Source organism: Macrobrachium nipponense, chromosome 28, assembly GCF_015104395.2.
Source record: "Macrobrachium nipponense isolate FS-2020 chromosome 28, ASM1510439v2, whole genome shotgun sequence".
Taxonomy (NCBI): Eukaryota; Metazoa; Arthropoda; class Malacostraca; order Decapoda; family Palaemonidae; genus Macrobrachium; species Macrobrachium nipponense.
In genome coordinates, this window is record NC_087217.1 from 57,569,799 (window position 1) to 57,595,475 (window position 25,677).

At 46.5% G+C, this 25,677-nt stretch overlaps 1 protein-coding gene across 2 annotated transcripts in view; it reads left to right on the top strand.

Annotated features, from left to right (window-relative positions):
• Positions 1-25,677, top strand: part of LOC135201758 (uncharacterized) — a 127,215-nt gene that overhangs the window by 98,830 nt on the left and 2,708 nt on the right. For both annotated transcript variants that reach the window (XM_064230996.1, XM_064230997.1), the window contains one exon: positions 18,064-18,224. In XM_064230996.1, the coding sequence (XP_064087066.1) occupies positions 18,064-18,224 (161 nt within the window). The remainder of the gene's footprint in view (positions 1-18,063; positions 18,225-25,677) is intronic.

Here is a 25,677-nt window from a genome sequence, read left to right on the forward strand (position 1 = left end):
AGAACCTTTGGTTCTCGCAGCAGGAGGCACTTGTCTTGGAATCTACCGCAATGGCAGCATTCCAAGCAGTCTCATGGTTCGACCTGTGGTCCCTCACAGTGTCGAAAACCACACCCTCCTTGGGGAACATCACTCCTGAAGGGTGAAGGGGACCTGGCTTTTGTGAGACTGTGCTAGTCTGGGGGTAGGGCCATCGCCTACCTGGCCCACCAGACTTGTGGGCCAACCTGGTTCTCTGGCGTAGACGCTCTTCTCACCCGAGTGACCAGGGCAGCTGGGCATGAGGCGGCTCTGGGTCTTCGCAACTGACCGTTGCGGAGTTCCGCCTTTCTCTTCCCCAGAGAGATGGTGGACGCTGCGGTGGAACAGCGGCGCACTGACGATAGTCCACCAGGCAGTCTCCAAGGTGGCTGGGCAACCTCGGATGACTGCGGCTAAGCCCAAGAGCTTAGCTAGCGCTTCCTCTGCGGCCAAGACGGTCGCCTCGTCGAAGCCGAGAGGAAAGACTGCCTTCGACTTCTGCTGTAAGGAGTGACCGCAACCAGCCCTCCTTCCAGCTTTTCTCTCGAGGAGGATCTGGGAAGAAGTCGAAGAGAGGAGGAAAACGCTAGGGACGGCATTCCCCCTCACCTGCTGCCGTAAGTGGGGGGGTGCCTGGCGAGCCATTGGGCAACATGGCAGCACTACGGTGCGGAGACCTGGATAGTAAACGTCCTTTGGGAGGGATATCTACTACCCTTCGAGTCTTGGCCACCCCTCACCTCCAACCCAGTCCATCTGCAAACCTACGTTCCTGGCTCAACCAAGGAAGTGACGCTACGGCAGGAAGTAGAAGCCATGCTGAGCAAACGTGCTGTGGAGATCGTACAGGATCAGTCGCCGGGCTTCTACAGCCGACTCTTCCAAGTGGAGAAGTCCTCGGGGGGCTGGCGCCCAGTGATAGATCTCTTTCCCTTGAACCGATTCGTTCGCCAGATCTGGGAAGAAGTCGAAGAGAGGAGGAAAACGCTAGGGACGGCATTCCCCCTCACCTGCTGCCGTAAGTGGGGGGGTGCCTGGCGAGCCATTGGGCAACATGGCAGCACTACGGTGCGGAGACCTGGATAGTAAACGTCCTTTGGGAGGGATATCTACTACCCTTCGAGTCTTGGCCACCCCTCACCTCCAACCCAGTCCATCTGCAAACCTACGTTCCTGGCTCAACCAAGGAAGTGACGCTACGGCAGGAAGTAGAAGCCATGCTGAGCAAACGTGCTGTGGAGATCGTACAGGATCAGTCGCCGGGCTTCTACAGCCGACTCTTCCAAGTGGAGAAGTCCTCGGGGGGCTGGCGCCCAGTGATAGATCTTTCCCTTGAACCGATTCGTTCGCCAGACTCTGTTCACGATGGAACAGCACGTTCAGTGCTCGATTCCATCAGGGAGGACGACTTTATGCTTTCTGTGGATCTGAAGGACGCGTATTTCCAGATGTCCATCCATCAATCCTCCAGGAAGTACCTCCACTTCATCCTCGACAGGACGGTGTACCAATTCAGGGCACTTTTTCAGTCTCTCAACCGCCCCACAGGTGTTCACACGAGTGTTCACGCTGGTGTCGGCTTGGGCCCAGTTGATAGGGATAAGTCTCTTGAGGTATCTCGACGATTGGTTAGTCCTGGCGAACTCCCGCTCGCAGTTGCTGCAGGACAGAGATCGACTCCTCGAGTTCTGCAGCGATCTGGGAATCGTAGTGAATTACGAGAAGTCAGATCTCGAGCCCAAGCAGAGGATGAAGTACTACCTGGGCATGCTGATTGACATGGCAGCAGGGCGAGTCATCCCCGCAGATTCGCGGATCAGCAGGTTTAGGGAGGCAGCAAGACAGTCCCTGTCTCTACAGGAGCAACCAGCTCAGCAGTGGCAAGTCGTGATCGGCCACCTTTCGTCTCTCGAGAAGCTAGTCCCTCACGGGCGTCTTCACTTGCGGTCTCTTCAGTGGAGACTAAAGGAGTGTTGGTCACAGGCAAGGGACCCTCCCTTCTTCCCCGTGTCCCTCACGGAGGAGGTGAGGCAGGACCTAACCTGGTGGCTGGACGACGGGAACCTCATAAGAGGAGTGCCTCTTCGCACTCTCCCCCAGGAGATGCTGCTCTTCTCGGACGCATCGACCGAGGGATGGGGCGCGCACCTGGAGGAGTTGCTGACTGCAGGTGTGTGGGACCATCGCGACAAGCACCTTCACATCAATGTCCTGGAGCTCAAGGCAGCATTCCTCGCTCTCCAAGAGTTCCAGGACTGTCTGGTGGGACACTTGGTGGTGTTGATGAGCGACAACACCACAGTAGTGGCGTACGTCAACAAACGGGGGCCGAGTGTCCCTCCCACTGCACCAGTTGACGTTGCTGGTGCACGAGTGGGCCATGGCACACTCAGTAGAGCTGTCGGCCCGCTACATTCCAGGCAAGAGGAATGTGGTAGTCGACAAGCTCAGCTGTCGGGATCAGGTGATAGGAACCGAATAGTCCCTTCATCCAGACGTGGCAGAAAGGCTCTTCAAACCTGTGAGGGTGTCCAGTCGTGGATCTGTTCGCCACCCGGCACAACAGAAAACTCCAGGTTTTCTACTCGGTTGTGCCGGACCCATGGGCAGCTGCAGAGGACGCTCTTCAACATCCGTGGGACAACCTCTTCGTCTACGCCTTTCCCCCGTTCTGTCTGATTCGCAAAGTGATCAGCAGGGCGCTGATCACTGCGAACCTTCGGATGATCGTGGTGGCGCCCAAATGACCTCAGGTCGTTTGGTATTTGGACCTGCTGGCTCTGCTTGCCGAAGCGCCGAGAGAAATTCCCCCCTGGGACAGCCTTCTGTGCCAGCCACAAGTAGAACGGTACCACTGGTCCGTCGAGTCCCTGTGTCTTCACAGCTGGCTGTTATCCACCATCTCTTGCGAGTGAGAGGCTTTTCTCGCAGCGCAGCAACAGAGATGGCTGGATACCTCAGACAGTCCTCTGCAGCTGTCTACCAGGGGAAGTGGTCCGTCTTTTGTGGTTGGTGTCAGAGCCACTCTTCAGCAGGTAGCGGATTTCCTCGTCTTCCTTCGCCGAGAGAAGCTCCTCTCCGTCTCTGCAGTTAAGGGCTACAGAGCTGCCCTGACCCTAGTCCTTAAACTGCGAGGTGTGGACATCTCTTCTTTCGAGATCTCCCTCCTGATGAAGAGCTTCGAGAGGTCTTGCCCACCCAGGGAACTCAGGCCCTCGGGGTGGGATGTGACTCTCGTCCTTGGGAGTTTGACTCGCAGACCCTTCAAGCCACTCCGAGAGTCGTCAGACAGGGATCTGACCTTCAAGACCCTCTTCTTGATGGCCCTGGCATCGGCGAAGAGAGTAGCGGAACTTCATGGTCTTTCCTTATATGTCAAGCATTCCAGGGGATGGGAATCCGTGACGCTCGATTTCGTCCCGAACTTCGTAGCGAAGACTCAGAATCCTGCGGTCCTTGACGACCGGTTCGAGTCCTTCACGATCCCCTCCCTGAAGGATTTCACCGATAATGATGCGGATGAGATGCTGCTTTGTCCTGTGAGGGCGCTACGGCGCTATCTGAAGAGAACTCGGCACCTCAGACCTGAGTGTCGACGCCTCTTCGTTAACACCAGGGTTACCAAGAAAGAAGTTTTCAAGAACACACTTTCTTTCTGGCTGCGTGAGGTGATCAGAAGGGCGTACGAGACAGCTGGCAGTGACGACACCCGTACCCTTCGTCCGAGAGCCCACAAAGTCAGAGGTATTGGTCCAACCCTTGCGTTCCGCAAGAACTACTCCCTGGCGCAGGTTCTGAAGGCAGGGGTTTGGGCCAACCAGACCACCTTCACTTCATTCTACCTTCGGGATATCACCCACAGGTCCTTAGATACTTTTTCCTTTGGACCCTTGGTGGCTGCTCAACAAGTTGTGTAGTCTACCCAGCACCCGAGCGGACAGAACAGCATCGCATCATTGTGTGACCGCATGAATGGACGAGTGAAAGAGAGTGTGACTGGCTTCTCTTCCTCCCTCGTTCTTCTCCTCTACCTGTGGGCAGAGGGCCGCGGTCGTCACTACGCTGAACAGGAGGCCGATGCAGGTAAGCTACACAACCGAGCTCCATTCTATCCCTCAGTAGGGATAGGAGTGTTTATCCACCACTCCCCAACAAGGGGGGGAAAGTGGAAGCCAACAAGAGACAAACCCATAACTTTACTTTGGCTCTTGAAGTGGAACTAGTTCTTGCTTTTTGCTATTTATAAGAGGTACGCTTGCCTCCCTCTTATAAATCTGGTCCAAAAGTCTGACCACTGATCCTGCGGTGCACACCCCGATCAGCTGGGCAGAGGCTAGGATCCCTCCCTCTGCTCTTACGACCAGGGAGGGAATCCAAGGTAGGACAAACACCAGTCTGTTCATAACAGATTCTACCCACCAAGAAGTGAGTCTTCCTATTGTTAAAGGACAGAGAGTTTGTATACGTATTGGAACAAATAACAATGTCGGAAATTGTATTTTTCCTAACTATACAAACCTGAGGTCCTTTAACAATAGGAAGGTACTTAGTGGCAGCTGAACAAGTAGTAAGCTTCAAACAAGGGGGTTCGGTAGTTAACTACTTGTCCGGCAGTTGGCGGTCAGCTCAACTGCGAGGAGAGGAGTCACTTTGCTTTAGGCCCAGGAAAAACAGAGTGAGGGGTGGCATGAGGTGGGACTATATGTAAAGGACCTCAGGTTTGTATAGTTAGGAAAAATACAATTTCCGACAAATTGTTATTTTTGTTTCTTCCTCTGACTCATACATAGAAAATACTTTAATTCTGGCCTCTAAGGTCATTGATTATATAGCGTTTTGAATGTCCATTTTCATTCTTCATTGAGGACAAGGAAAGGGTAATGAGAAGTACTGTGGTATGTTCTTGTCTGTTAGATGACTGATTCTTTATCATGAAGTCAATAGCAAATGATGAGCTAACTGATAACTAGTCCTTTTGTTCAAACCTTGCCTTAAAGTGCAAGCAGCTTTTGGACATCCTAAAGAATCAGATACTAGAAGAAATAAGATCTTCATTGGGAGATTTATCAGTATAATTGAAGCTTAGTGTACAGACCTCAGTTTTAATACAGAACCTGATGAGGGGAGACCTGTAACCCACGATAGCAGAGCTGGAGAGCTTCGTTTGAAGGAGAAATTAAAGAAAGTTGCTGAATGCTGGAACAGTGAAGATCAGATTAATGCTCCTGCACTAGCACCACTTAGAGTCGGCTTACTTGGTTTGATGAAGATTGTTTGCCAAAGTCTGGCATGAGCCCACAATGGTGATGGCTACAGAATGAGAGAAATATTAACTTCAAAGTTGCAGATAAATTTTAACTTCAGAGGTGCAGTTTAATCATTTGTAGGTGTGAATCTCAAAGCATCTGGATGTTGTGGAACCTCAGGAATTGCAGCTGGCTGAGAAGCTTCTGTCAGAATGGAAGACTGCTTGGCTTTTATGTCAGGATGAACAACAGGTCTGCAAACCACTTGTGCTGTGACCAAAAGGGAGGAGCCATTGCTATCCTCATATTGTTGGAGGCCCTGAGGTTGACCAATATTTATTACAAGAAGGCTGAAGGTCAGAAACTTGTAGACATACAGATTTTTGTTGGAAAGAAGCAGAGTCCAGCTTCTAGATGGCTAGATCCAGTTGCAAAGAATAGTCAACTGGCACCATATGAGTCGGCTTTTAGTGTGTCCCAAAAGATGCCGAAGAGCCCTGTGAATCTCCAGATTCAGATAGCAGTCTAATGGCAGGACCTGTTTTCGTCAACTAAGGCTAATAGTCTGCAGCCATTGCCTGAATGAAACAACTTAAAATGGTGGGTACATCATTCTCATCTGTTCACAGCAAGAAAACTTGAGACTTGGACCTTGTACCAGCCTGATTTTTTTTTTATTTAGGATACCATTGTCAACTTAAAGCCCAGTGATTGTTAAGTGAGAAGTGGTTTGATATGCGCTTATCTACTTATCTTCTAAATACCCCCCTCAAAGACTGGTAGATAGCAGTGAATGTCCTGGAGGAGGTGAGGTGGTGAGGGCAGCTGGGCTTATTTTTTTTTTTTTTTTTTTTTTTTTTTTTAATCTTGGGCTTGAGATTGTCCCTCTGTCCCTGCTGAGTCACAGGTAAACTAAACTGGCTTTAAACAGATAGAAAGTAATCATGTCCTATCTTAAAGGCAGTAGGAAAGTAATTGATAGGTCACGGGACGCCGAGGGTATTCTGGGAACTACAATACCCTGTGACCTGGTACAGATGCCAATAGTCCCTGAATCTCACAAGTTTTTCTTATTAATTCTACCGGTTTCCAGCTTGGCGTTAGTATTATCCAAATGTTAAGACCTCAGGTTTTATAGTTATGAAAAATACAAATTAGTTAAAAATTTGTCATTTTTGGAAACAAATCCTTTAAAGAAAGTGGGTCATTTTTCAACATTTAAGTTATCCAGTCATCAGATTTTAGTTTGAATTTATAATTCATGAAGCAATATCTAATTATATAAATAAAAAAAACATGAAAGGTGCAAGTGTTAGTAACTAGTTGTGCAAGTGTTAATAACTAGTTGTTAATAATAATGCAGCATTTATTCAACCCAGGCTGCATTGATAATGATATAATAATAATAGCTTGATTTTCAGCTCAGGTCATATACATTGAATATACAAAGAATCAACAAGATCATACTCAATCTAGATACATAAGATAGCATGATTAAAAAAGATGATTTAGCATGATTAAAAAAGTTGATTTAATCAGCAATATCAACACTTGCTGAAGTAGTATAAAAGATGATAATCAGAATACAAAATGGTAATAACAGTAATAATAATGCGAATAACTTAAAAATTGCTTTTACAAGCCTTTATCTAATCATTTTATTCCCTAAGTGCATATTTGTCCAACATCTTAAACTATACCTTGCTCCAATTTTTTTTTTTTTTTTTTAGTATAGAACAAACTCTACAGGAAAGACCTGTGAGAGACTAAGACATGCAACTAAGTGGTCTTTGTTCCGATATGTATACAAACCTTTCGGTCCTTTAATAATAGGAATATACTTATGGCGTAGCTGGAATTACGGCCGTTGAATCTTGAACAAGGTGGTTAGGCAGTAACTACCGTGGGGTAGGCTAGCCTGCCCGGATGTAAACACTCCACTTTACTTTCGGCCGTCTTCCGATGAAGACGTGTTTGTGAGCTCCGGCTGACTGGTCGTTGATCTTTTTTCCCGGTGGGATCCTTTTGGTTTATTTTTTTGTATTTAAATAATTATGCACATACGGTGTTTGATATTAATACTAAACAAAGGTTTTTCCTTGGTTTTCAATTAATATACAAACCCACTTTTCGTGATAGCCTTTGTAACCGCCCCTCTACTTGTGTTAAGAGCCGGCAACTAAGGTATGCCAACATATCATTTACATTCTTTCGCCCTTTAACACTGGCTCAGACCTGCATAAGGACGAGATATGTATTTATCGTGAGGATGAGACATGTATTTAACGTAAGTGGTATTGATCCTGTAACGGGACATGTATTCATCCGGAAATTACGCTTACGCTTGGGAATTACCAAGGGAACTTCAAAGGTTTGTCCGTGTTTTGTTGTTATGGTAATTTCTCTTCCCCTTCTTCCTTTCACTTACTATCAGAAGAAGGTAGAAGGATGGGCGTGCGGTGTGCTGATGTTGGGGGATCTCCTCTCACTTCGGAGGGCGGTGCCCTTGGGTGTGTGAGGAGTATCCTCATTACTTTAATATTTTTTTCCTTATTTTACAGACTAGTGGTGATTGTTTTTTCAGCAGTATTGAAGTCTGGCAGAAGGAACCGAAGTGGAAGAGAGCTCGTCAAGTGTCGTCATCCTCCTCTTCGAGATCATCATATCTGCAGGCCTCCCCCCCTTCAACTTTTAAGGCTTTGCCGTAAAAGAAGGTGGTCTACCCCCCTAAGAGGTCTCATCATGGGACTTCTAAAGGGTCTGTCTCGCTCCAATGAGATAGGTGGGTCTTCCGAGGGTCCTCCCGTTCCTTCAGGACGGGGCCCTGAACGGGGCCCATCTCTCCTTCCTCGGTCAGGAAGCAGACGGGGACCATGGAGGTACCGGCCACCGCTGGTATCTCCTCTCCCGGTTCAGAAGGTTCCATTACTGCCGCCTGCTTGCGAGTGTTACCGAGTGTACGGTCACCTACGGGTGACCGTGCAGCCAGGGTCCAGACTGCGGAGTTCGCTCCCCGTGTCAGGACCCAGGCACGGAGCAGAAGATGGTATGAGTCGCTCAGGTGACTCTCGCCAGACCGGCGGTCGCTCTCGCAGCGATCGTCCGGTGCCCAGGGTTGACGTGACGTTCCCACGGGTCCATGCACGCAGAGACTGGTGGAGGCGGGCCATCCAGCCCTCTTTTAATTAATCCTTTTCTTTCAGTGACAGCCCCACCCAGACGACGGTCGCATTTGCGCGACCGACCACTCTCAGGGGTGGAAGACGCTTCACCTGCCAGGTAGGAGTTTCTTAGCCCTCCTCGAGGAAGCGTTCTCTCCACTGCTACTCCCGCAGGTCCCTCCGGAGAGGTGCAGTTGGGCTGTGTTGCTTCGGCAACTGCCCTAACTCCGTCCTGGATGGAGGACCTGTCCGTTGTCCTGAGGAACTGGCGAAGAGGAAGTCCAGGAAGAAGAGGAAGGTGTCGCCGTCGTCTTCTGCCACCTCTTCCACTTCGACTTCCGAGGCCCCCTAGCGAAGAAGAAGGAGGTAGCCTCCGAGGCCCCCCAGCGAAGAAGAAGGAGGTAGCCTCCTCCCCCCCCAAGAAGTCTCGCTCAGAGACCACTAAGGGTCTGTCGCACTCCGGTGGGACAGCTGGGGCTTCCGCTGGTCCTCCTGTTCCTTCGGGAACGGGGCCCATCTCTCCTTCCGCAAGGAAGATGATGACGGGGACTGGAGGGGTACCGACTAACACCGGTACCTCCTCTCCTGGTGCCAGAGGTTCTGCCTCGACGCCAGGTACCGTCTCGGCCTCTCGTTCGCAAGAGGTACCGAGAGTACGGTCACCTGCGGGTGACCGTGCAGCCAAGACCCAGGCAACTGAGTTTGCTTGGCGCCAGGATCCAGGCCAGCGATCGCTCTCGTGGCGAGCCGCCGGTACCCAGGGTTGACGCGACTGTCCCAGACCGGCCACAGGCTGAGGCTAGGAAGCGGTCCCCTCTGTCGCCTGGACCAAAAAGTGGTGTGACGCGCCATGAGGAGAGGCCTCGCTCCCACCGCAACAGCTGACTGCCGGTCCCCTGACTGCCGCTCCCACCGGGACCGGGCGGAGAGGGGGACCAGCAGCAGCTCTTCTGACGCTCGGGACCGTCGCCGCGGTTATCGGTCCAGGTGCTCGACCAGGCCTGCAGATCGATCGCCACCACGGGTTGGCGAGCGTCTGCAGCCCTCCCCCAGCATGCCGATTCTGCTGGTGGGCGAGGGGGAAGTGTCGGATCTACCTCTCCTATCCCTTCAACTTCCTGGTGGCTACACCGGAAGAGCGAGGCGATCAGGAGTGATCGCGAGGGGCGTGCTCCTTGCGCTCCCACCGTGACAACGGACTCTGCCGGTCCCCTGACCGCCGCTCCCACCGGAACCGGACGGATAGTGGAACCAGCAGCAGCTCTTCTGACACTCGGGACCGTCGCCGCTGCTCTCGGTCTGGCCGCTTAACCAGTGCAGCCCGATCGCCAGTAGCTCTCCTGAAGAGACTGACACTCCGTTCTTGGTCCAGCATTTCCCCACAAGAAGACCGCTGGTCCAGACCGGCAGCTCGATCGTGACCGTGGTTAATGATTGCCTACAGTCCTCCCAGCCTACCAGTTCTGCTGGTAGGCAGGGGAGGAGCTCTCGTAACAGCTCCCCTGACATAAGAGACTGACGCTCCGTTTCTTGGTCCAACGTTTCTCCGTAAGAAGACTGCCGGTCCAGGCCTGCAGTTCTCACAGCCTACTGGATCTGCTAGTAGGCAGGTTAGGAGCGTCAGGTCTCCCTCACCTGTCCCTTCAACCTCCTCAGCGGAGTGACCATCACCGCCGTTTACGTGACGGTCCGGCTGGACCACACACACACAGACCGGGGTGGTCTCCCCCTTCCGTCCTCTTGAGAAGTTTCGACCTCAACGACAACTGGGACATGTCGGAAGACGGTATTGGCTCTCCTGTCAGGCGCTCGTTCAGCCCCACCCAGACAACGGTCACAGTGGCGGCAGACGTTTAGCCTACAGTACGAGTTCGTAACCCTCCTCGGGAAAACTTTTTCTCCAGACGGTAACGTTTTCCTAGACTCTGAGCGGCCATCACCGCATGGTGATGGCTGCCCGTACTCGCTTCTCCACTGCTAGTTCTGCTGGGAAGGTGAGCGAGTATCCAATCTTCCTCCGCCATTCCCTCTCTCCCTATGGCTGCGAAGGGAAGGGGAGGGATCCTGCAGAGCGTTCTCTGTAGGATTCCATGTCGGGGACTGCGTTCCTGGGGGGACCTTCGGGTCCTACCAGATGTAAGTCCCCGTCGTTGAGGAAGGATCTTGCCCTATCCTCGATTTCTACGGGAATCGGGAGGACCACCACCCGATGATCGTCTGACGAATTCGGTGGGGGTATCGCCAAGTGATTAGAATTCTTCAGAATTTCTAGCGCACTCAGAGTGTTCTGGTCTTCTACGATCTGCAAACACTTGGGCGAAACCACGGTCCAGAGTGGGCGAGACGAGAATCTCAGATAATTGTTACTATGATAATCGGGAATCTCGCCGAATGCTCAAATTCCTGGAATCTCTAGCATTCGAGAGAAGTACTGCTGCTGAAGGAAGAATATCTCGGGAGGGGCTCTGCCTGGATGGACCTGACGTCTCCTCAGTAGGCGACCAACCCCGGGATAGAGAAGAACGGGTGTGAACATCCAGTTCGGCTTGAACTATAGTCTTCCTTCAGGAAAACTTCTTCACTCTCTTCATTAGAGAATGAAGGGTGTCGGCTTCCAATCCTTATTCTTGTTCCTCAAATGGAAGAGAATTTAGGATGGAGGCCTATGTACAGGAACCTACAAATGTACTACATATATTGCCCTCGCGACATGCTTCTGTTATCAGTTGAATTGTCCGAGGTGTAGGCACATACCGTAGTTAACTCTACGGGTTGTGACCGAGACAAATAGTATCTTCTTAATTGAACTGCAACTCGGGACTGCCCTGCAAACCTCCCATGAGTTACCAGCTTATAGTATTGTTACAACAACACCTCAACGTTTGCATTCACTGAAATCCGTTTCGATTAAATGCAAATGCTCGAGCGTATTTTTTGCGCTCAATGGTTCTAGCCGAACGCATTCCTTCTTGGAATGGATTACCTGGCAATTCAGTATGACAAGTGAGCGAGAGCTAGTGGTGTATGGGCTGCCTGCCGCAGGCCTGCAGCCCAGTACCAGCTGGCTCTCCGAGGTAGCACAGTCGGATTATGTCTCTCTCCTCTGCAATGATTGACTACCGAATCGAATCTCTGTCCGGCAATCACAGACTTAGGTCTCTGGTTGGCTGGAATTCTCATATATGTGATTGACCATCTCTACTGCATCGCCTTGGTCATTGTGAGAATTTTCAGACATAGATATCTCAATAGACTCGCTTTCATTTTTCTGTTTACCGCACGGTAACAGAAGTCTGTAGTCTAGTCTCCCGCTGCATCGCACCTGCCGCTGCGATAATGCGGAATGATTTCTTCAGACATCTGAGTTTGTCTTCTAAATATATCTTGTATTCGTAGGTGTGCAATTGTTCATTGTTCACCCCGAGTTGTAGATATATAACGGAAGAAATCGCCCTGCCAGCTCTACTTCCAAGTATATAGATGTGTCCTCCCTGGATAAAGCTGGGAAGATGATGATGAGGATTCAGCCCATGAGAAGCGGTTCTTCAGGCAGTACAATCCCTGTGTTTTCATTACTGAAAGCGCTCCACTTTCATTGCAACTCCAACTTCGCACTGAACAGCAATGAAGTAGTGGTTTAGCGTTTTCAGTCCTTTGTAAATCACAGGGATTAAGCCATCTTCACCGGTTGGCGTCATCGGCGGGACATTTATAAGTTCAGAATCTTGAGAGTTACTTCTCTCGATTCGGCTTTGAAGACGTAGGTCTGCATTCACCAACCACCTTCGTCTAGCCCTTAAACGCCTATTGGACGTATTTTACGTCGAGATAAATTGTCTTTTGGGTGCCGACCGGACATAATTTACGTCTACATAAAAAGGTTTTTTTTAAATTCACGGAAAAATACTTATAGGCCTACCAGCCGAAAAGTTTTGAATCACGCACCTTGGGGGATGCTGGGAGTTCACGGATTAAGGTGTTGTTTTGTTTACAATCGTTACGCAGGCGCGTAAGCGCGAATTTCTTTATTATCGCACTAAAAAGTATCAGTGACACATCTCGGAAATTATTTTGTCACTTTGACAATTTTTGCACCATTTTAGATTAGCCGTTACATGGAGGATATATGAAAATGTGCACATTTTCATGTAGAATACAACAAAAAAATACTCATGATTGTAGCTTTTATCAGTTTTGAAATATTTTCATATAAATAACGATAAGTGCCAAAATTTCAACCTTCGGTCAACTTTGACTCTACCGAAATGGTCGAGAAACGCAATTGTAAGCTAAAACACTTATATTTTAGTAATATTCAATCATTTACCTTCATTTTGCAACAAATTGGAAGTCTCTAGCACAATATTTTAATTTATAGTGAATTTGTAAAAAAAAAAAAAAAATTTTCCTTACGTCCGCGGGGGTAACTCTTCCGAAAAAATCATACCTTGCGATTGTCGTAATGTTTGCACCATTTTAAATTAGCCATTACATAAAGTTTTATATATGAAAATGTGTGCAGTTTCATGTAGAATACAACTAAAAATAATTGAAGGTTGTAGCTTTTCTCATTTTTGAAATAGTATTTGCTTATAAATCACCATAAATAGAAAAAAAACCATGTTTGGTCAACTTTGACTCTACCGAAATGGTCGAAAAACGCAATTGTAAGCTAAAACTCTTACAGTTTAGTAATATTCAGTCATTTATCTTCATTTTGAAACAATTTCAGTCTCTAGCACAATATTTAGATTTTTGGTGAATTTAAAAAATAAAAATTTTCCTTCCCTCCGCGCGTGGATTCTCCGCCGCAAATCTCCGAAATGCGTACGTTGCATTCTCGGAATATTTTCTCCATTTCATATTAGGCGTTTCATAGAGTTTTATATATGAAAATATGCACAATGTCATGTGGAATACAACAAAAAATAATTGAAGGTTGTAGCTTTTATCATTTTTGAAATATTTGCATATAAAATAAACATAAAAAAAATTCAACATTCGGTCAACTTTAACTTGTCCGAAATGGTCGAAAACTGCAATTGTAAGCTAAAACTCTTACAGTATACAGGCAGTCCCCGGGTTACAACGGGGGTTCCGTTCTTGAGACGCGTCGTAAGCCGAAAATCGTCGTAAGCCGGAACGACGCTTGGAAATATGTCTTAAACTAATAAAAAGTTATAAAAACTTTACTTGTAATCCTTTGGTTACACTACATGTTGTTTCCTGTAGTTTTATGTACAACCTGGAGTTATTTTCATAAAAGAATGCTGGTTCTTGAAGGTAAAAACTATTGTAATCCTCTGGTGACACTACATTCTTGAAGCTTTATGTACAACCTGGAGTGATTTTGCCAAATCTTGAGGGCTACAAGAACAGCTGATTACTATTTATGTATCATATAGACTAATTAAAGTAAACGTATCTTTAAATAGACTTATATATTAGTATCAACAAAACATTTCCTGCCATGTGTCAGAGGCCGTTTAATGAAACGAACACTTCTCTGTCCTATCTGTTCAGAAAATAAACTTTACGTCAATCCCGAGACCATTGTTGCCAAGGCGTCTCTCTCTCTCTCTCTCTCTCTCTGATCAAATTACACTGGAACCTTGACATACGATTGCCCTAATATACGAATGTTTTGAGATACAACAGAAAATATGCGAAAATATAAGCTTTGATATACAACGAAATATTTGAGATACGATTTTGCGATGAGTGTTAGTTGTATAGGCGACCGATAAATGGCGTTCAGTCTGTTTGTTTGTTGGTGCTGCATGTTAACACGTCGTTGTTTAGTTCGTTGTATTTGCGCCTATTTTTCGTGTTATTTTGTCTATTTAATTATTAACCATGAGTCTCAAAGCTAAAGACAAAGCAGGTGATAAGAAAAAACACAAGAAAATGATTTCGATGGAAGCAAAACATGAAATTATAGCAAAGCATGAACGTGGCGTTCGTATCGTCGATTTGGCAAACGAGTATGGTCGAAATCCTTCTACAATATCCACGATCATCAAGCAGAAGGAAGCTATAAAAACCTTCCAAAGGCATCACCATTATTTCTAAACTACGAACTAATTAAAAAAAAAAAATTAGTTTAGCAATGTTATTTCATTTGTGTTATTACGTCAGTATTAGTGTACATACGTAAATGAAAAGAGAACAAATCGTTCCCTGCCACCCTTCCCTACCTCCTCCCCCTGCTGGCCTCACGTCATCTTTCGTTGTGGTAAGTAAAATTCCTTTCTTTTTTTTAATTGATTTTATTAACATTTATTATCATTTATCGCATTGCTATGTTATTTTATCCTTGTGTGTGTTATTACTCGTTTATTTGTGTATAAATTGTGTAAATTATATGTAATTTAGCTGTGTTTAGGTGTGGTTTCATAGCGCTAGAACGGATTAATACATATTACATTATTTTTAATGGGAAAAAATGCTTTGAGATACAACTGTTTTGATATACGACGATGGTAACGGAACAAATTAAATTCGTATGTCAAGGTTCCAGTGTACTGGATAATGTCTCTCTTTGGATACTTCGATTTTGCCAAATCTTGAGGGCTACAAGAACAGTTGATTACTATTTACGTATCATATAGACTAATGAAAGTAAACGTATCTTTAAATAGGCTTATATTATTAGTATCAACAAAACATTTACTGGCATGAGTCAGAGGCCGTTTAATGAAACGAACACTTCTCTGTCCTTAACTCTCTCTCTCTCTCTCTCTCTCTCTCTCTCTCTCTCTCTCTCGCTCTCGGTCTCTCACCTCCCCGATCCTCTTCGTCTCGTCTCTTCCCTCTCCTCTCTCTCCTCCTCCATCATCTCTCCTCTCTCATCTCTGATCAAATTAATGGATAATGTCTCTCTCTGGATACTTGGAATTTGCGTTGTAATCTAACCAGAAACTTCGTTTTGTTATTATTACTGGAAACAAGCAATTATTTTTTCATTATTTGCACTTTTGGACTGTTATATGTAAACTTTGCGCATTGCAAGCTAGTATGTATTCATTCACTCGGAAACTAGTTCCGCATATGAGGCGTCACTAAAAAACATTGAAAAATACGACATAAAAAGTGTCGAAAATCATCATAACCTCAAAGTTTTTGTTGTAATCTAACCAGAATCTTATTTTTATTAATATACTGTGCTAAACTATAAAGGATTTTTATCATAGTATGCGTTTTTCAAAAGCGTCGTTAACTCGGAGCGTCGTCAGCGTCGTAACGTCAGAACAAACGTCGTAACCCAGGGTGGATTTTTCAATTAATATTTAAGAAAAAGCGTCGTAACCTCGGGACGTTGTAAGCCGGAGGCGTAGTAACCCTGGGACCGCCTGTATTAATATTCAATCATTTATCTTCATTTTGAAACAAATTGGAAGTGTCTAAAAAAATATTTAGATTTATGGTGAATTTTTGAAAAAAAAAAAAATTTACATCCGCTCGTTACGAATTCATGCATCATTTTGTGATAATATTTTCTGTGTTGCTTTGATCGTTTTACAATGTGTTATATACCAAAATGATTGCAATTTAGTGTACAATACAACGAAAACAAAATTAACTCGTTAGCTTTAACTGTTTTGCTCAGAGCGCAATTTGAATACCATTATATATGAAATTTTGTTTTCGTGTTATCATATATTGCATTATTTATATATGATAATGATATTTTTTTCATTTCTGATGGTTGCATACTAAACTTCAGGCAATGACAAAAAAAGGAGCCAAAAATTAACTCTTAATCTTGAAAACTAAGCGCGCTGTGATTTTTTGAAAAACTTGAGATTCAACTACTTTGAGAACTTCTGCCTTGCCATCAGGGACCTCGGTCTCTAGAAGGCAATTGTCTTTCGCCTGTTGGGCACATGCCTTGAGAGAATCATCATCTCGCCTTCCGGCATCGGTGGCAACAGATAGACGATTTGTATGGTCTCTCGGCATAACCCTTCAAAAGGGGAGGGTCACGTGACTTCGTCTCGGATGCTTGGACAGCTCGCCTCACACAGCCGAACGCAGTCAGTCTGCAGCTGTCGAATCGTCCGAAACCGTCACGAGCTATGCTGTGGACTTTGTATCGGTTGTTCCAGATCAATTATTACTTCGTCCTCCTAGCGTGTTCCGGTACCCATAACCATCGACACCCACCATGGAGTGTCGGTGTCTTTATCTACTGCGGAGACGAAGAGACTTCGCTGCAGTGGGGTACGATACTTTGCTGTAGTGGGATACGAGACCACGAGACACTTCGCTGCAATGGGGATACGAGACCGCGAGACACTTCGCTGCAGACGGATAGACCAGCATGGGCACTGGACATCACTCCGAAGAATATGTCGGACAGGGAGATGGATAGGTCATTGCGACCATATCCTTCTTTCCCTTCGGAACTGCCCACAGGTCCTTGGAACCTCATTTCCCTGGACCAGTGGTGGATGCTTGCAAGATGTGTTTGTTTACCCAGCTTCTTGAGAGGACAAGTTGCATCTCGTCCATGGTGTGCAGTTGTACAGGTAAGAAGGATGCGAGAGTGACTGGCTCTCCCCCTTCCACGCCTCGTCTCTCCATTCCTCGTCCCTCGGGTTGAGGATAGGACTCCAACTCACACTGGCTGGTCGGACGATTGATGTGGTAAGCCTATACATAAGCATCCTTTTTATGTTTCTTATCAGAATCATAGAAGCAGTCCCGCTCCTTCCTCTACCAAGGGGAGGAAGGAGACTGACAATTATGCAAACCCTTCCCAAAACTTTGCATTAATGTCCCAGACGCCAATATTCTTCACAGCACTTTTTCGGATGAGTCATGATCCCTCTCTCATTTCGAAAAGGTCCAGAAGTCTGACTCTTGATCATGCAGCTCCTATACTCCGATCAAGTTGTCAGAGGCAGCAGGGCACTCCTCCTCGCTCTTACGACCAGGAGGAGTAGCCTAGGTGCGCAGAACTCCAGTCAGTTCTAGAGGCTCACTCAGATTCCTCCCACCAATCAGTGAGTCTTCCTATGTTAAAGGACCAAAAGGTTTGTATACGTATCGGAACAAATAACAATTTGTCGAAAAATGTATTTTTCCTAACTATACAAACCTGAGGTCCTTTAACAAATATGCCCACCTCAATCTGAACCTGGGCCGAAAGGCAAAGCGGAGTGTTTACATCCGGGCAGGCTAGCCTGCCCCACGGTAGTTACTGCCTAACCACCTTGTTCAAGATTCAACGGCCGTAATTCCAGCTACGCCAAAATTATATTCCTATTGTTAAAGGACCTCAGGTTTGTATAGTTAGGAAAAATACAATTTTTGACATTGTTATTTTTAAACTATTTGTATTAGTTAACTTAGCCCTTGATTTTAAATCATTCTTGATGCAAATTTCCATGTAGGAGAGGCTACTAGGATATATAGGAAATGGTTTTGGTAATGTTCTAAATTGAATGACTTGTTTAAACATGAAATTCTAATCAGTTGGATATAGTATTTCAACCTTATTAGTGCCGGTTTTTATCTTGTCAAGAAAAGCAAGAATTTTTTCCACTTTACCTGGAAATATTTCCTGTAAATTTAGAGGAACTTTCTGTTAATGAGGCATGTTTTTGTTAATGAGGGGTGTTGTGTTTCAGGTGCCATTATGACTGAAATAGAAGACTCTTGTAACTCTGTAAATGAAGATGCCACTACAGAAGGGAAGAAAAAAGCGGAAGCCGCAGTTGAGAATATCTGTGAAAGTAGTAAATTGGAGGAGGTTGGAGAAGACTTCGAAGAGGAGACCACTATTCTAGAAGTTTGTATTTTTATTTTAAAGTTCAGTTTCAGTCCTCTTATTTTTCATAAGACTTCATTTTGACCATTCAATTATTTGGGGGAAAAGAAGTGAGAGTGCATTACTTTGTAATAACAAAAGCATTATGTAAATGTGAGGAACATTATTAGTTACTGACAACTTTTACTTATTTTTCACAAGCCCAGTAACCATATATAGCCCTCATTAGTGGCCTAAATGTCCCCAGGCTCAGTCTTTTATCTGCCAAGAGGAGAAGTTGATGTTCAGGTATGCCTCCTAGGTACAAAGTTAGGAGCCATCTGACCTCACTGCTTGTGAGTTTGGACCTTATGATATCAGCACTGGGGGAATGTGCCCTACTTAATTTGCTTGCCAACCTCGGCAGTTATTCTGTCACTTGATATTCATTTATAATCATTTATCATTCTATACATTAGTAATTCACTTATTTGTCTTGGCCTTTCCACTTGTCCCTAGCAAATTATTGTAAAGTGTGAGCTTTGCTACTTCAGTTATGTATGGCAAGCACCAGTTCTGTATGTTAGTAACAAAGATAATTTTTTTACATTGAATTTACCCTTTATTGCCTTCCATCCCTGCAGGGGGATAGTGCCATTAGTGCACCTCAAGTGGTGTACTGTAGGCATTACTTAACGATCATAAAGCTCCGATTAAAAGGTCAAAGGTACCTGATACCCAGTTGTCTGTCCCTGCACCTTATAGGAGTTCTCCTCTCCCAGAGACTGTTGCTGCTCTTCCTGTTCTGCCTTCCAACAAATGTGTTTGTGTCGACATTGAGGCTGTGGATTGATGTGGACGTGAGGCGGTTTGTGTCCGTGGACGTGTCCAAGAAGCCTAGGCTTTCAAGATATCGTTCCCCTAGGAGTTCCCACTTGCGTCGTTCACCTTTTAGAGTTGGGGCCTTCAAGACTAGCCTCCTCCTCCAGGATGTTCTCTCGTGTGTCATTCTTTATCTCCCAACTGTGTACGTGAGTTATCTCATGGCTGTGGACGTGAGTCGTCACTTGAGCGTGTACCTGGTTTGTTGCATGAGCGTGCACATAGTTCGGCTTAAGGATGTGCATGTGATTCATTGCTTGACCATGTTCCTGTCCTCATTCTCGGGATCTTCCATCGTTTGAGGTGGGTGGTGTGATGCCAGGCTTCCGAGGGAAGCATCCCCATTGCCTTTAGGGAAGATACAGATCTTCTAGGCCTTCTGCTTTGCGTCTTCAGTCTCCTTTGCCAGAGTCAGAGGAGGGGGAGAGTCAAGAGTTCCTGTCTTCTTTTTTGGAGGTTATTGACCTCATTACAAAATATAAACATTGTCATATGCACTGTTTGCAGTTGATATTGTTTGCATTCTCAGAATCTCGGCTGATTGAGTACTATCGATACGTTCGTTGCCATTAGTTGTTAGAAGAGATATAATTCGGAGATAACCTTTTCTCGCAAATTAAGTTTTCATACAATCAACTTACCTGTCAGATATATACTTAGCTAAGACTCCGTCGTCCCCGACAGAAATTCAAATTTCGCGCCACTCGCTACAGGTAGGTCAGGTGATCTAACGGCCTGCCCTGGGCGGCAGGACTAGGAACCATTCCCGTTTTCTATCATATTTTCTCTGTCGCCGGTGGTATCAACATTTTTGTTATTACCTCCTGACTTAGATTCTTATTTCAACCTTTGATCATCGTTTCTCGGCTTTTTGGTGACGTATCTGGATCGTGGTTTTTGGCATTCGCTACTACTGTGGACTGAATTTGGACTTGCTTTTTTATTTTTCTCAGTATGTCTGACTCAAATGTGAGTGTGAGAATGTGTGTGAATGTAGGCTGCAGGGTGAGGATACCGAAGGCTTCGGTTGATCCTCACACTGTATGTCGTAAATGTAGGGGGTTTCAGTGTTCTTCTACTAATACCTGTCATGAATGTGAGGGATTAAAATGCAGAAGAATGGAAGACTTTAACTTCTTATTTGAAGAAGTTAGAGAGGGATAGGGTTAGACGTTTGAAAGGTGTGAGTACAAGGCCTTTTGAGCCTTTTATTGATCCTATATCTAATCCTGATGAGTTGGATTCTCCCTATATGTCGACTTCACAAGCTTTACTTTCAGAATCGCCCTCTGAAATCGCCGATCTGAAGGCTACTATTCATAAGATGAAGTCCAAAATGGCGGACTTACAAGGTAAGGATAGTGAAAGTGAAATGTTCAGTGAAGTGAGTTCTCCCAGTGTTGTGGAGGGGGCGTTTGATTGTCCCTAGACCTCTTCCAAGCTCCCATGCCCAGAGGAGAAGGAAAGTCGAAAGCCTTAAGGAGGTCGTGGGGAATCCCCAACGGTCAGACGTCCCTTCAGCAGGCTCTGTTTCGATTCAGGCTGCTCAGGGTCGCTATAGAAAAAGCGTCCTGCGAGAGTGTTTCTCCTCCTCTCCCTCACCTAAACGAGGGTGGAAGGATTCGGACCTTTCTAGGCCTCTGAAACGGCATTTGAGAGAACCTGAATTGGATTCAAGCCCGGAGCGCTTCTCAGATGAAGCTCCCTCGTCTATTAAAAAGGCGAAGGTGGCGTCAACGTCACCCTACATGGACGTAGCAGAATGCTTGCCTTCTACTTCTCCCCCGAATGAAGATGACGTGGGAGAAGCTTCAAGGAAAATTCTCCTGGCTGTACAAGAACAGCTAGCCTCTTTGGTGGGAGTGTTAGCGAGAGATCCTCCTCGTAAGAAGGACGTTTCGCTTCCAATCAAAAAGACTCGTCCTCTCTCTCCTGCAAAACGAGAGGCATCTTGCAGACGTGAAGCTTCGTCTTCCAAACATACTGCAGAGGTTTCGGTTTCTAGATCGAGATCGAGGGAACCTTATGGCAGAGACGTGACGCCAGATAGACGTGAGGCGTCTTACAGGCGCGAGGCGTCATACAGAGCGTCATATAAGCGCGAGACTCCAACCAAGGTATTGGCGCCAGTCAGGACGCCAGTTGAGAGTGAGACGTCTTCCAGGCGCGAGGCGTCATCCAGACGTCAGCAGTCAGACAAGCGCGAGGCGTCAGCCAGGACGCTTGGCGGACGAGAAGCGTCATCCAAGCGTGAGGCGTCATCCTTTTATGGAGAGAAGCCTAGGCTTTTGGCGCCTACCAAGAAGGAAGCTTCTATTAAAGCTCAGACTTTGAAGAGGAAGGAGTATCATTCCCTTAGTCCCTCTCCTATCAGGAGTTTGTCTCCCCCAGAGGAAAGACGTCCTGATTTGTCTACGGAGACTCATCTAGACCCCGAGTTGGAGGAAAACTCGGAAGACGAGTATCAGGGAAGAGAAGGACTATCGAACTATAAAGTTTTGACAGCCCTACTTCTGGAAGAATATGGAGACGATTTGACCCCTTCTCCGTGCTCTCTGTTCTCGAGCGCAAAGGCGAAGAAGTCTTCGTCTTTTCTTAGAATGAAGCCCGCCATTTCGATGAAGAGGGCTCTTCAGTCTTTAAATTCTTGGATGAAGTCGAAGAAGGAGTTGGTCAGAACGGTCTTCTGCATGCCCCCAGCGAGACTCGCTGGTAAACGGGGCATTTGGTATCAGACGGGAGAGAATATGGGCATTTCTCTTCCGTCTTCGGCAGAAGCGGACTTTTCAACCTTAGTCGATGCATCACGAAGGCAAGGTTTGAACTCTGCCCATGTGACTTGGGGCATTTCAGAGCTGGATCATCATCTCAAGGGACTCTTCCATGTATTAGAAGTTTTCAACTTCTTAGATTGGTCCCTTGGGGGTGATGTCCAAGAAGGCCCATGATTCGAAAGGACTCGAACCAGAAGTCCCTCTGTGTATTTTGTCTTGTATTGACAAAGCGGTACAGGATGGCTCGTTTGAGATCTCCTCTTTATTTGAAGCAGGTCTTCTTAAGAAGAGGACAGTCTTTAGTGCCTTTTTGACGAAAGCTGTATCCCACTCTCAAAGGGCAGCACTACTGTACTCTCCATTATCGGACTTTTTGTTTCCTTCTCAGTTAGTGAAGGACATTTCTCGTTCATTAACTGAGAAGGCGACTCAAGACCTTCTTACTCAGTCAGCAAGGAAGAAGAAACCTGCTACTGCGACGGAAAAGAAAGGACCGAGTACATCGGTTCAGCCCTTTCGAGGTGGCCCGACCTCCAGAGCTCCCTCAAGAAGGAAGGCTCCTGAGAAGAGAGGTAGGTCTGCTTTTCGTCCCTTTAAAAAGGGAAAGTGATGCTTCTCTCCTCCAAGCACCAGTAGGTGCCAGGCTCCTGGGATTTGTGGAGTCCTGGGCACGTATCAACACAGACGCTTCATCAATGTCTGTAATAAGGAAAGGATATCTTATCCCTTTCCTGGACAGTCCTCCCCTGACGTCAACACCGCGGGAACTGTCAGCCAAGTACAAGGATCCTGTGCTGAGGGATACTCTTCGATTGATGGTGGATCAGATGTGGGACAAGAGAGCGATAGAACTAGTACTGGATCAAAACTCCCTGGGGTTTTACAATCGCCTTTTTCTGGTTGCGAAGGCCTCGGGAGGCTGGAGACCAGTACTAGACATCAGCTCTCTGAACAAATTTGTTCAGAAGGAGAAGTTCTCAATGGAGACTTCTGCCTCAGTTCTTGCGGCAATGCGACAAGGAGATTGGATGGTGTCTCTGGATCTCCAGGACGCCTATTTTCACGTCCCGATCCACCCTTCATCGAAGAAGTACCTCCGTTTCATGACTGGGGGAAGGATCTTTCAGTTCAGAGCCTTGTGTTTTGGCCTTTCCACAGCTCCTCAGGTCTTCACAAGCCTGATGAAGAATGTGGCAAGGTTTCTTCACCTCAAAGGTGTAAAAATATATCTGTATCTGGACGATTGGCTCATCAGGACCAGATCAGAGAGACAGTGCTTGGAGGACCTTATGTTGACATTAAACCTGATCAGATCGTTGGGATTACTCGTAAACCTCGAGAAGTCACAGCTGACCCCCAGACAGAACTTAGTCTATCTGGGGATTCAGATGGATTCTCGGGGTTTTCGAGTATTTCCTTCGCAAGAGAGAATCACAAAAGGTTTGCAGAAAGTCTCTCTCTTCTTAGGGAAGGAACAGACTTCGGCAAGGGAATGGCTGAGCCTTCTAGGGACCCTTTCCTCGCTCGAACAGTTCTTCCCACTAGGAAGGCTTCATTTACGCCCACTTCAATTCTTTCTCAAGAGGTCTTGGAGTTGGAAGACCGGACATCTTTCAGACGCCTTTCTCATTCCAGTGGGGATGAGACCGCACTTGGAATGGTGGTTGCCCCCTCTGAAGGAGAACAAAGGAATCTCCCTGAAAATCCAGAACCCAGACCTAGTGTTGTACTCCGACGCGTTGGAGAAAGGTTGGGGAGCAACATTAGGCTCGAAGGAAGTGTCAGGCACCTGGGAAGCAGCACAGGTGTCTTGGGACATAAACTGCAAAGAGCTCTTCGCTGTACACCTGGCTATGAAGAGTCTAGAACGTCTTGTTTCGAACAAAGTAGTTCAAGTAAATGTGGACAACACCACAGCACTTGCCTACATTCGGAAACAAGGAGGGACTCACTCCTTGTTCCTCTACGAACTTGCAAAAGATCTTCTACTTTGGACGTCTCAGAGGAACATTCCCTGCTTACAAGGTTCGTTCAGGGAGAAAGGAATGTGAGGGCGGACAGGCTCAGCAGGAGGAACCAGGTCCTTCACACAGAGTGGACCCTACACAAAGATGTGTGCCAAGATCTCTGGTCTCTTTGGGGGACTCCTCATGTGGATCTCTTTGCCACGTTCATATCCAAAAGGCTGGCAGTCTTTTGCTCGGTTGTGGAAGACCCCAGAGCTCTGATAGTAGACGCTTTCCTGCTAGACTGGTCTCACGTAGACGTCTACGCTTTTCCTCCGTTCAAAATCCTGGGACTAGTGCTGAAAAAATTTGTAGCTTCAAAGGGGACGAGGATGACATAGATAGCCCCCTTTTGGCCGGCACAAGACTGGTTCACGGAGGTGGTGGAGTGGATGGTGGATTTTCCCAGATCCCTCCCAAGAAGGATGGATCTTCTCAAACAGCCACACTTCCAGAGGTATCATCAAAACCTCCCCGCTCTAGCTCTGACTGCCTTTCGACTATCGAAAGACTCGTCAGAGTGAGAAGGGTAGGGTTTTCTTCTCGTAAAAGTTTGCAAGCGCGATCGCGAGAGCCCGCAGAACCTCCACTAGACAAGTATATCAGTCCAAGTGGGAGGTTTTTAGAAGGTGGTGCAGAACTAAGAAGTTGTCCTCCTCCACTACCTCTGTAGCGGAAATTGCGGATTTCCTTCTATTCCTGAGAGAAGAATCTCATCTAGCTGTATCCACAATAAAGGGATACAGAAGTATGCTTTCGGCAGTCTTCAGGAATAGAGGATTAGATCTGGCAGATAACAAGGATCTCCACGATCTCATAAGATCCTTTGAGACTACGAAGTCTAAGGAACCGGTCCCTCCTAACTGGAACCTAGACGTGGTACTCAAGTTCCTGTCATCCGAAAGGTTCGAACCTCCTCATCTGGCGTCGTTTCGAGACATCACTAGGAAATGCCTATTCCTATTATCTTTAGCTACGGCAAAGAGAATTAGTGAATTACATGCTCTGGAGGATAAAGTAGGATTCAAGGGAGACTCGGCTATTTGCTTGTTTAAAACCCTGTTTTTAGCTAAAAACGAGAATCCCACGAATCCCAGGCCTAAGTCATTCGAGGTTAAAGGCTTATCGAGTCTCGTAGGCAGAGAGGTCTCTATGTCCTGTAAGAGCTCTAAAATTCTACCTTCAGAGAAAACACCAGATGGGAGGCTCTAGGCAAGGTCTTTGGTGCGCGGTAAAAGACCCCACAAGACTGATGTCCAAGAATGCTCTTGCATTCTTTGTGAGAAACGTCATTACAGACGCTCGTAAGATCTGTCCTGACGAAGAGTTCCGACTGTCGAGAGTGAAAGCTCATGAAGTGAGAGCAGTAGCGACGTCTCTCTCGTTTCAAAAGAATATGTCACTTAAAAACATCATAGATACAACATTTTGGAGATGCAACTCAGTATTTGCATCTCATTACTTGAGAGACGTTCATGTGACCTATGAGAAACGTTTTTTCTCTGGGTTCCCTTTTCGTATCGGCGGGGATACCGATCCTGGGGTATGGGAGGCCAACAACCAATCCTTAAGTATATACTTACCTTCTTTTTAGATATGTTCTAGAGTCTCTTCTAACAAAAAGGACTTGGTGCTGCACGGGCGGCCGTCTCTGTTGTTCAGTAAGAAACTCTTGTGATATCTGATTAGATGCGTATAAATTTTTTTTTGAAATTTATGTATATGTGCGTATTGTGCTTTTTGAGTTATGGTTGTTGTGAAGAGTTCAGGGGATAACTCGGAACAATCTTTATTTCTAACATGTGGTTAGGATCAGGTGGTCGGGATTGGTTG